The sequence below is a fragment of the Delphinapterus leucas genome, chromosome 12 (genome assembly GCF_059928025.1).
Source record: "Delphinapterus leucas isolate spDelLeu-1000000601 "Yukka" chromosome 12, BTC_Dleu_Yukka2, whole genome shotgun sequence".
NCBI lineage: Eukaryota > Metazoa > Chordata > Mammalia > Artiodactyla > Monodontidae > Delphinapterus > Delphinapterus leucas.
In genome coordinates, this window is record NC_143140.1 from 43,131,906 (window position 1) to 43,144,462 (window position 12,557).

At 41.2% G+C, this 12,557-nt stretch overlaps 1 protein-coding gene across 1 annotated transcript in view; it reads left to right on the forward strand.

The window, feature by feature from the left end:
* The window catches only part of LIN28B (lin-28 RNA binding posttranscriptional regulator B), a 121,236-nt gene extending 115,514 nt beyond the window's left edge, over window positions 1-5,722 (forward strand). The window contains exon 4 of the mRNA XM_089921664.1: window positions 278-5,722. Within this exon, the coding sequence (XP_089777790.1) occupies window positions 278-644 (367 nt within the window). The 3' untranslated portion in view covers window positions 645-5,722. The remainder of the gene's footprint in view (window positions 1-277) is intronic.
* The last annotated feature ends 6,835 nt before the right edge of the window (window positions 5,723-12,557 follow it).

A 12,557-nucleotide genomic window follows, 5' to 3' on the forward strand; every position in this document is an offset into this window, starting at 1 on the left:
AACGTGGCTGCCCTCTAGTGGACTAAGTTTCCTTTACAATAACCTAACTGTCAAATCTAAAGCAGTCATTTACATATGGAGGTGATTAGTCTTTCATGCTTTCGGACTCTGGTTTTTCATTGACTTTTGTGTTTAATACAACACGTTTGTTGTTAAGAAGGCATATTAAAATAAGCTGATCTCTTTGACGGTCTGCGTGTTTTAGTATATTTTCGACTTCTGACCTGTTTTGTGAGACATGCTCCTTCTCAAGATCTTTTCATTTTTCTTGTTGCAGATGCTACAACTGTGGTGGCCTTGATCATCATGCTAAGGAATGTAGTCTACCTCCTCAGCCAAAGAAGTGCCATTGCTGTCAGAGCATCACGCACATGGTGGCGAACTGCCCTCACAAAACTGTGGTGCAGCCGCCCGCCGGTTCTCAGGGAAGACAGGAAGCAGAGCCCCAGCCGTGCACCGCGTTCCCTCGAGAGGTGGGGGGTGGGCACGGCTATCCGTCACCACCGTTTCCTCAGGAGGCGAGGTCCGAGGTCTCAGAGTGGCCAGGCACGTCACCTGCAGAAGCTTCCTCCACAAAGTCATCTGCAGCACCAGAAGATCAAAGCAAAAAGGGGCCTTCCGTTCAAAAACGGAAAAAGACATAACCCTTTTTCTTAACGTTATCGTTTTCTCTCCCCGGTTGGGAAGTCTACCTCATGCAAATACAGGGGAACAGTATTTCACAAACAGCAGCTGACCTGGGATTTTTAACTACTGTTGAGGAACTGTGAATTTTTTTAAACAGACAAATCAGTCTAAGCAAATTACCTTTGAGCAGGGTGTCATGTGTCACGTGACTCAGAGGATGTGATGCTCTGTGTATCTGTATGTGTCCGTGTGAGAGGGAGAGAGCCTGAGCCTGTGTGTGTGTGCAGGAGGATTTTCTATAGAATGTAGACATATATATAAAGAGGGTTTGTCTTTATATATGTGTGTATAGAGATGTCAGCACACAGCCTCCCTCGCAGAATTGGACATCCCCAAGAATTGAAAACCCAGGTAAAGCATGTTAGATGGTTTTGAAAATAACCCTTGGAGTTTTTCTTGAAATACCATTCCCTTTATATTACATTAGGAAAAACAAAACAAAACATGACTGTTACCTTTTATGTGAACCAAAGGATACTTCAGATCTCAGCACTGCCAATCCTATGGTACTAAAGGTTTTTAAGACATCAGTTCTCCCGAATTTGGGATTGCCTCTTTTTCTTGATATCTGTAGAGTGTGTCCCCCACCCCACCCCCTTTGAAGGCAGTACCTTAACTCCATATGCCTCTGACTGCCATAAGCTTTTTTGAATCTGGGATACATGACTCCAGAAAAGACAATGAATGTGTAATTTCTGTGCCGATATTTCAGTGTTTTTAATTCATACGTTTTGATTGTAAATTAGATGCCTATTCAGAGAAATGAAGGGGAGGGCAATGTATAAAGGTAGTGACTTGATTGTTTTCAATGGTATTTTGATACTCGTTATAATCTTTTACCTGTTGTGAGGTTTTTGAGGGACTGTGGCAACAGCAGCTTCCCTTGACCAAGTCAGTCCTTCTAACCATCGCTTCGAGTGGAGGCCTCCTTGTTTACTACTGAAGACCTTGGAGGAAAACTCCAGTTGTTTGGTGTATGTTTTTGGTGGCTGTTTTTATTCCCCCTGGAGAGTTACCTAACTTATTTCTGAAACAAACAAACAAAACAGCACAGATGTGAGTAAAATGCCAGGGTTGAGAATGAACATTTAAGTGGATGCTCACAATTGCCCAATTACGTATGACCTTGAATGATATTAAAAAGCTCCGTGTTTGATGGCGGGCGACTAGAGTGATGGGCCTGGGGTAGGAGGTTCCCAGACCTCTCCTACCAGAGAGCTAGGAGTATTTTATACAATACAGTTCATCTTAGGGGAATTCCCTCATGACTGCTACTGAAGGGACCTATGTGGGAGATTCAGGATGAACATTCAGTGATGGGGACAGAGGTGCTTCTCAGGTTGGTCCTCAGTTACAGTAGTAAACTGGCTGGGGGCCAGTCATCGTATTGGTCCCTTCAGGTTTCAGTCATGAAAAACATTCATTCTGGTGTCATCCTGGTTCTAGATGTTACTGATCAATTTTGGAAACATCTCCAAGAAGGTACCAATTAGTGGTAATGCTTAACGTTGGCAATAAATATAGTTGTGTATGAGCCTGTTGGTGTAAGCTCAGATAATCAAAACCAGAAAATAGCATGATTCAAATGAGACACGTTCTGCTGAACAGTTTCTGCTCCCTCCCCGACTTGTCCTGCCGAGGGAGGCTTGTTGTACAGTTGCTGCCATTTCAGCAAGCAAGCCACGCAGAAGGAGAGCGAGCCTCGGGCTGGGCCGCCAGCCCTTCGCAACTCAGCTTGAGTTGACAGTGTCTGTGAGAATCTCCATGGGACATACTGAAATGTCAGTGCGCTGTGATGCAAAGCTCACCTTTGACGGTATTGAATGTGATGTAGAGACGTACTTCCTTGCCTTACGTGAGGATCGTAAGCTTATTTAAACTATGTAGACAGATCAAAGTGGCGTTGCTTAAGTGTTAGCAGGTATAATAAGCAGGTTAACGGTAAAAATGCAAAACATAAGTCACTTTGAAAATTCAAACCAAAGTTCCTTGACCTTATTAGAAATAGGAAATTGTGGACTTGAGAATTGGACATTCCCTGTTTACATATAAAAAGTTCAGAGCTGAGTTCATGGTTTTAAAAAAGACACACAGAAAGAAACATAACTATGGACCTTATGGGTGCAACTTGAAATCATTTTTCAGCATCTCACCAGACTGAACTAAGCACATACCAAACCTATCTTATGATTAAAAGTTGGGGTTTATTTTTTATATGAGAATATTATCACTATTACATAACACACTCAGGACAAAGAACTTTGCTCAGGGAACATACTATATAATATTTTTGTTTCTTTACAGAATAGTCTACAGTCCTGCTTACTCAAAACAAACCAAATAACTTAGACCTTTATGTAAGTATTATGTACTGATGTTAGTAATAACTACCTCTGAGTTTGACATAGATCAAAATTTCTGAATATCGGATATCGGTTCTCCTATTTTTATTTCATGTGAAAAGTACTCTAAAGGAGACTCCCTCAACTCCTCGCATATGTGAATATCACTGACGTAAGCACAGTGTCCATTTACATGGGTGAAATATTATTCTGTTTACAGCAAAAGGCTACCTCATAGTTGATGCATAGCATACCTCTATGCTGCTCCAGCCTTACAATGGCTGATAATGCTCTGGTACAGACCTTGTTATCTGTAGTATAGATAGCAGTTCACAACTGCGTGTTTCTGACAAACACTTGTGAATAATAAAGCATCTCATCTAGTTAGCAAAGTCTCCGAGCATTTCCTTCAAGTTATCATGTATGTTGTTTAAAGACTTATAGGGACTCTTCCACTGAAGCCAAACAGAACACACAAGCAATCTTGGAAATAGCTACTTTGCCCAGAGGTCAGTCGGTTGCAGGAAGAGGTTGGGAAGAGAGGTTGGTTGTATGAGTGTTTTTGTGCTGGGCAAAACTTGTCAAAGAAAGATGCCAATCTCCTTCATTTGTGTCTGTGCTGCCCTGAGGCCAAGTGTATTGCAGCATTATTGCCCAGGCACATAATTAACTAGCACTGGCTGCCAAGGAGTGAACATAGAGTGGACGTGCAATGCCATTTCTAGCTACTGAGGGGTAGGGTCTGTGTGAAGCATCAGTTTACAGGAGTTGCTAATGGGTTGGGCAGGAGGTCAGTGAATTAGTTGCCCCTTGACCTCACCCCCCCCCATGTCAACACAAATGTAATTCCTTAGAAAGATGCACTACCGGTCTCTTAGCCCTGTGAGCTATTCATTGCTACATGGCAGATTATAGTAGAAACAGTTTTATACTTGCATTTCTAGTCTTTACTAGAAGCCTTTGGATGTATTTTTACAGCTGAAAGACTTAGAAAGATTTTTACCTGCTTATAACTTGGAAGTTTGGCGTGCAATGTAGGGGAAAAGATCAAGAAACATCATGTTATTAGCATTGGTCCATCTACAAATAAATATAGGGTGTTTTTATTGCCGGTATTTTTTTCATGTTCTGGCCCAGTTTTATTTTGCACCAATGTGGCCCCAAGTTACTGCTAGTTGTATTTAGTTTGTGAATAGAAGCCCATAAGTGTTAATAGACTTTGTAACATTCACTGTAAGATGAATTATACAGGACATGGGAGATCTCATTAAGTCTTAAAAAGTTAATTTAAATTAATTTATCTGTTTTCTCTAAGAAATGTTTATCATAAAATATATATGTGTATTTCCCCTTTGGTTATAAAATTTGGGGAAGTATGTACAAGTGCAGCTGCACGGACTTTAATTTTCCAGCTGTCTTAATGAGGTTTGTTTGTTTTAGGGAAGAACAACTTGTTAAAAGCATCGAATTCTGTCTTACATTGCTGTCAGCAGCCTCTTTCAGATGTGGTGGTTGTGTGATCTGTGTCATAGTTCAGTTAGAGTGAGAGGTTGACCTCTGAATCGTTGTTAAATTGTCTACTTGGAGCAAAGCTGCAAAGTTATGGTAAAGTGCTGTACTGTGAGAAACTATTAGGACATTTAATACATCTGTGGCTTCACGTGTGTGAGAGTTACCAGCTTGAAAATGATGGTGTTGACTACCTCCTGAATTACAGCTACCAACCACTGGCACCCACCACCAGCTGGCTTTAATTAGTGTGTGTTGCTTCTTGGTATTAACAACTTTAACGATAATAGAGACCAAAGTGAACACTGATTTCTGTATGTCTTTAATATGGTGTTTTATCTAGTGCTTTAAAATTATCCTGTGTAGTATTTAGATGACCTCATTGTCCATTTTGGCTCACGTTGTTTACAAGTGAAAATAAAACACTTGAACTGTATGTTTTTAAAGGACAAAAAAGGAGTTAGATGGTCGGAATGGCATTTCACTCATGTACAGACATCCTGATGGACTAAAAGTACTGTTTGCCTTTCTGCAGACCGTGGATTTTATATTGTCATCTCACGCCTAATGTCTTATTCTGTCAATTATGGATATTTTGAGGTTTAAAGAAATTACTTGATTAAAAATAAAACATATAACGTTGGCATTTATGATGAGTTTTGGAGATTTTTCGTGATTTGTGTGATGGCTAAATTAAATGAATGGGTAAAAGGCTACTTGGGCAGTATTTATTACCAATATGAGCATAAATTAAATAGTTTTAACATATCCTCAGATAGCAGTGATTATAAATATAAAACTTACTTATTACAGGACGGATGGTGAATAAATTCCGTCTGAATGAAGGAGGAAAGGTGTGTCCTGTCATCACTAGGAACCATTCTGCGTCAGCCAGCACGGACTGTGCAAGCTTGTGAATCAGGACACATACTTCTTGGGGTCAGGAAGAGTAGCCCGAAACAAAAGTGTTCAAACCCTTTTGGAGAAACCATTTTAGAATTTTCCTACAATTTTTTTCCCTAAGAATTTTCAAGTATTTGAAAAGAACAATCAAGGCCAGGTGGCACCAGTACCAAATATCTAAACTGTGAATGTAGATTTACCAAACTTTGTATGCAGCCTTGGTATTCTATACGACCAACTTGATAAAACCACTGAGTTCTGTAAATTGGCCAGTCCCACAATTACACCGATTTTCATTTCTGCTCTACACCTGGATGATTCACTTTTTTTTCCCCTTGTGGCCTACTATGAAAAACAACAGCAACAACAGCACATAACTTCATCTACCATGTCAGCCGGTTTTAAAGTGTACAGTTCAGTAGTGTGACGTATAGTCACTTGTGCAGCAGTGAGTGGGTGACGTGAAGGGCTCAATCGTGAATGCTCGTGAGGAGCTTATTACCTAAACATTTCAACCGTGTTTACTTTCATTGATAATCGCTATTTAGAAGAGTAGCTTTTTGTTGTAAAAGTAGTGCTGTACTTTACTGTAGAGAATATGGAGAACCTTGAAAGAAAATTTAAATGGTACATAATCCCATCACCTGCATCTTATTAATTCTAAGTTTAAATTTAGTTTTATTAAATTTTATTAATTTCAAATATGGACAACCTTTTAAACACACGTTATCCCATCGCCTATAAATAACCATTAACATTCATTATTAATTTTCTTCTGGTCTTTTTTCAATACATTAGGTATAGATCTTTAAAAATAAATTCCAAATATAATTTCTGTCATCTTCAATGTAGAAATCATCATATATTACTCTTTCTAATCCTTCTTTCTCTCTTTCTCATTCTCTCTTTCTCTCTCTCTCACACACACACACAAACACACACACTTTCCGAAGTGGTCTTAGGTATCCTGGAAAGTGATAAATGTTTCTGAGTCTGCATATCAGGCATGTTTCTTAGCCCAGTATTTCCACTTAAAAAGTTTCTTGACTTTAGGACATATATATGTATACTTTGTTTCTAAAATTAATCAAAGTTTCTTGAAGGTGTGAATTGTTTTTCTCAAGGTCAAGGACCTCAATTTCTAGTTAATTTCTGAGCTGCCTAGCATCTGGAGCTATCTGCCTGTTCCAGTTTGTAAAAATTCTTTAAAGTACCAACTCCAACCTTGGGATTTTTGCTTACACTCAAATGACATGGTTCATTTTGCTCTTTTGTCAGGAGAACTGGACTGACACCTAAATATTATGGCAGCAGCAATACTGCAAAATCTGAGTGTAGAGAAAGACAATTTCAAACTTAACACTCAAACGATATTTACATTTGACTTAGTTCAAATACATGTATTATTGACATGTGGTCCTTCCTTACTGTTTTCCACAATTTCCTCTAGGAGTGTGGCCTCAGATATTTCTGTCAGATATTTCAAGTTCTATTTATAATCACTTATTTCATTTAGATTGTCATGCCATTACAGTTATCTCCACATCGGCTCTTCAAAGTCTCTCATTTCTTCATGAAATTAATTCTGTATGAATAATTTTCATTAGCTAGTCCAGATATTAGTTTGCCAGTCCTGTGTTAAACTGCTTCTGTCACTCATCCAGAGCAATCCATTCAAAACAATAATAATAAAATCTAATTATGACCATAATAAACTTTCCCATGGTAGAAAAGTTTGAAGAATACAAAGGAGGGGCTGAAGTGTGAGCAGCTGTTGTAGAAACATTCAGGAGATGTGCCAGAGCTTACTCTATTTCCTTGGGTTTGTATTTTCATTTTATTTGTTAATACTGCACAGCATTAATGGGGAGACAGATCAGATTGCCAGGGAAAATTTAACATAGAACAAAGTGGTTGGAAGAGACCCTAGAATGTCATTTAGCCCAATATTCTGTCTTTACCTAGGATCACACTGGATCATCCCAGCTGGTTATTCCCAAAACCTGCCAGAGAAGATTCAGCAAGTCCCATCCAAACCCCAGCACAATGTCTAACTATTCCAACGCAATCCCTAACCCCACTCAAAACCAAACCAAAACAAATAGGCAATAAAAAAACCCTCTGGGCCAAGGTCAGATTATTTAAGACATTCCATTTGGAGGTGCCATGTTAACCTACAGTGCTGCTTTTTAATTAAAAATTATTTCTTTTAAAAAAAAATTATTTATTTATTTATTTTGCACCGGGTCATAGTTGCAGCATGAGGACTCTTAGTTGCAGGTTGCATACAGGATCTACTTCCCCTACCAGGGATCGAACCCGGACCCCCTGCATTGGGAGCGCAGAGTCTTATGCACTGGATCACCAGGGAAGTCCCTAAAAAGTATTTCTTAATGGAACACTGTCCCAACTAGAATTTTCTTTAGGGCTTCTGTAAAAGATAACCTAAATAATATAACACAATTAAAAATCATGTTCTAATATAGTCCATTGTACACTGGGCCTCTGGAGGTGTAAAAATTCTTTATGGTTAAGGTGAACGTCTGACTTTTAAGAAACTGTAGAACTGTAGTTTAATAATTCTGTGATTAAAGACCAAGTATGATACATTTCAGTTATGCATGACACCACCAGAGGGCACTCTTCCCTCACAATTTTACATCACCTCATAGCTACCACATATTTGAATTTCTAAACATGAATGATAAACTTATCTAGGAAAATTTCTCCCTAGAAAAATGTCTAATTATAAGTAATGGCTTTATAGGCTCTTATGCAGAAGACATAAGAGGCTGTCAATATGAAGTTCATGATGCTGAAGGGATACTGATAGTCTCAAAGTATTTTATCCGAGTATTTCTAGGTTTTCTTGTAATAAGAAACTTCAAAAATATAAACACCTATATAGCATTAAATGCTCATATTGCATCACTACCCCATAAATTCTCATCTACCTTTTAAGCTATAATACAAGACTTTAAAAATTTTTGTTTGGCATTTTATTACATAAAACTTTGGTGGCGTTCTTCTCACTTAGACATCTTAATAAGTCTGTCTATGCTCCTGTTATCTAAGAATCTTCTTAAAATACTCACACTATCACACCCAGGTGTTCTAGATTTGGGATCTGAACATGTGCACCTAGAAGCAAGGACTAATTAGATACAAGTTCCAAGAGAATTCCCGGGTGTAATTTAGTGAAGAGATATTTCTTTCACCTTAAGCTTCCATTTAAGTGTCACTGGTTAATATAATAATAGCTTTCACTTTTATAGTGTTTTATAGTTTACAAGGGCTTTGAAATTTGGTTCTCACGGAGCCCTTCTAAGGGAAAGATGGCAGATATTACTATACCTATATTACAAAGGAATATACAATTGGGCTCAGGGAGATGACATTAACTGCTCAGGTCACACAACCAGGCTTGGAGCTAGAAAAGACACTTCAGAATTCTGATTCTAAGTATTCTTTTCTCCCAAACACCAAAACCAGGCAGTAAGCTTCTTTCTGACTCTGCCCAGGAAGCTACAGGGAGCCAAAGAAAGTGAGTAAGGGAGTTGAAAGGATCACAGTCACATACCACCGGTGGTCAAAAGGTACAAACTTCCAGTTACAAAATAAGTAAGCCCTGGGGATGTAATGGACGGCATGGTGACTCTAGTTAATGATACTGTTTTACACATTCGAAAGTTGCTAAGAGAGGAGATCTTAAAAGTTCTCATCACAAGAAAAAAAAAAATTTGTAACTGTGTGTGGTGATGGATGTTAACCTGACATATTTTGATGATCATTTCATAATGTATACAAATATCAAACCATTATGTTGTACATTTGAAATCAATATAATGTTATAGGTTAATTATATCTTGATAAAAAAGAGGAAATGTTCCAAAAAAAAATATTGGTATTCACAGAAAAAAATCACACACCAAGACTGCCTACGTTTGCTTTGGTCTAACCGTTTCCATCTCTATCGCCCGCTTCTGCTAGTCACTCTTCAAATCCCAAACTAACACTATTGTCGTTTTTTGTTTCCTAAAGCAGGAAGCAAGACCAAGAAAAGTCTTCGCCTGCAAAGTCCAGACCAGCCTGCAGCTACAGCCAAATCACCTGGGATGCGTAGACTGGTGAAGGTTTCTGACCTTCCTCCAGCCCAGTGCTTCTCAAATTTACTACCCATTGGAATCATCTGGGAAGCTTTTAAGAACCCTGATGCCCAGATAAATTACTTCAGAATCTGTGACTCCAATGCGCAGCCAAGAGTTAAGGCCCACAGTTCTAGGTGTGTTGAGTTACTGGAGCCAGATTTTAACTGGTTCCCTAAGTGACTTTTATTAAAAGTTTGGGAACTATTGGCCTAGAGCCAAAACAAAACCAAAACCAACAAAAAACCACACACAGAAAAAGTTGCTTTTTTTTTTTGCGGTACGCGGGCCTCTCACCGCTGCGGCCCCTCCTGTTGCGGAGCACAGGCTCCAGACGCGCAGGCTCAGCGGCCATGGCTCACGGGCCCAGCCGCTCCGTGGCACGCGGGATCCTCCCGGACCGGGGCATGAACCCGTGTCCCCTGCATCGGCAGGCGGACTCCCAACCACTGCGCCACCAGGGAAGCCCAAAAGTTGCTTTTTTAACTGAAAACCATCGGACTATGAATGAGTATGCTTGGGTTCAACTTTCCCAGACATACCCTCCTCATTTGCTCATAAGGGGGTTGGACTGGCTAAGGGGACTTCAAAGTGTGGTGTCGTTAATAGCAGCATCAACATTATCTGGGAACTTATGAGAAGTGCAGCTTTTGGGCTATACCCCAACTGTACTGAATCAAACTCTGGGGCGGGGCCCAGTGGGCTGGGTGGTTTGGTTTGTTTTTACGATGTTGGGGGTAGGAGTTAATTAATTTATTTTTGCTGTGTTGGGTCTTCGTTTCTGTACGAGGGCTTTCTCTAGTTGTGGCAAGCGGGGTCCACTCTTCATCGCGGTGCGCGGGCCTCTCACTATCGCGGCCCCTCTTGTTGCGGAGCACAGGCTCCAGACGCGCAGGCTCAGCGGCCATGGCTCACGGGCCCAGCTGCTCCGCGGCATGTGGGATCTTCTCGGACCGGGGCACGAACCCGCATGCCCTGCATCGGCAGGCGGACTCTCAACCACCAGGGAAGCCCCAACAGGCTGGGTTTTTAAGGAGCCTCCAGGTGATTCTGATGCTGCTCAAGTTTGAGAACTTCTGTGCTAGCTGAAATTTACATACTCTATTTGCTCTAAAATTCTACAGTTCTGTCCCCTCCAAAGGAAACCTCAATCCACACCATTCTGGAAGGGCTAGAAGGGGTTTGTCAGCAAGCTGACTGCGTTAAGGACAACTTTGGAGAAACCTTTAAATGATAACACAAGGAAACATTGCTTGATGATGAAAGACGTGGGTGTCGCTCATGATAATGCTATCACAACTTCAAACCGACGCGGCATTCGCGAAGGACAGTCCAAGGACGGGAGCGCCCTGCATAGGAAGACAGCAGGTGAGACTTTGCCTAACCCCTCAAATCATCCTCAAGCAAAAAAAAAGAAAAAAGGCCTGACTCACTTGGACCACGAGGCTCACGTGAAGCAAGGAGACGCCATGTCAGCGCTTAAGTCCGCACACTGGCCAATTACGGGCACCAGAACTGGAAGATCCCTCACCTGGTCGGACCTCCTTTTACAGACAGAACTGAGGCCCCATCAGGAGATGTGAGCTGCCCAGGGTCCCAGCATTCTATAACAATCAAACTGTGACCGGAATACATGTCTCCTGAGTGATTGACAGCTACCCCTCCCTCTTACTCTCTGGGGTCTAGATAAACTTCTCTCCGTCCTTCTATTGTCAAAACGTACTCATCACGTGCTCCAGCCATATCCATCCCACCTGCTCTTCGCTCTCACGTGGTCCCCGTGGGAGATCAACAAGGATATTGGTTGAAAACAACCACAGCTGAAGATGTTCTCTTCACCTCCTGGAGAGCCTCATTTAGCCTAATGCTGGCGTTTTACATCCATAGCCACCTCCCCCGAGAGGCGCTTGCAGCCTCCTTTCTCTGCCTAATGCTTCCTGGGGCCACATGTGGGAGACAGGATGGGCGCCTCTCTGCTTCAGTCCGACAGGTCCAGAGAGACTGCAGCCTGGACCCCGGGCCTGCAGACATTTCTGCCGTGAGCGGGAGGGATCTTGGTGACTGACCCCTGCCCGGCCTGCCCCTCAGGACCTGCTGGTACCAACCCTCTGTCTCTTTACAAGGACTGTGGTTGCTAAGATTCCAGAAGCCTTAAGGATTCAACGTAGCAACCAAAGGAAAAAGAGAAAAGGGGATGAGAATGAATATGTACTTCATGCCAACTGCATGTTTGGGAAGGTTCTAGAATACACACAAGGACACAGCGGCTTAAAAAGGTGTAACTACTTGCCAAAGATCACATGGTCAGAGCTGGTGTTCAGAACAAGGTAGATCTGACCTCAAAGTCATGTCCAAGGATAAAGACTCGGCCTCCTTTTTCAGGTCGGTGCTTTGAGCTAAGAGGGAGATCAAGGTGGACAACAGAGATAAAAACCCGTTTGGGGCAAAGTGTAACTAGGACCCCACCCTTTCACATGAACTGATAGGTTATTTAAATAAAGGTCAATAGAAATTTTAGCTTTTCTTTTTTTCTAAAAAAGCCTCTCCCTAAAAAGTACAAATTTTTTGTTGCTCAAAAAATTTAAAGCATTATATTTTTTTATTTCAGCATGGAAACTCCTTGATAACCTAAGGTGAGAAGCTGAGAACAAGGTTTGTACTGGAGGATGCAGGCTTCCTATCTAAGAGGATTGGAAAAAGCAGCAGAGTGAGCAGGTCCGCAGGCTGAGAGATCTGGGATGAAATCGCCCCCTTCTACTAGCTGGTTTGTTTTGGCAAAATCATTCTTTTTGAGCTTCCGTTCGATTGTCTTAACCACCTTCTAGGATTTTTGTGAAAATACTAAATCGTGTATTCTCTCACTTTTTCTTTTTTTTTTTTTGGCTGCACAGCACATGGGATCTTAGCTCCCCAACCAGGGATTAGAACCCACCCCACCTGCCTTGGAAGTGCAGTCTTAACCACTGGACTA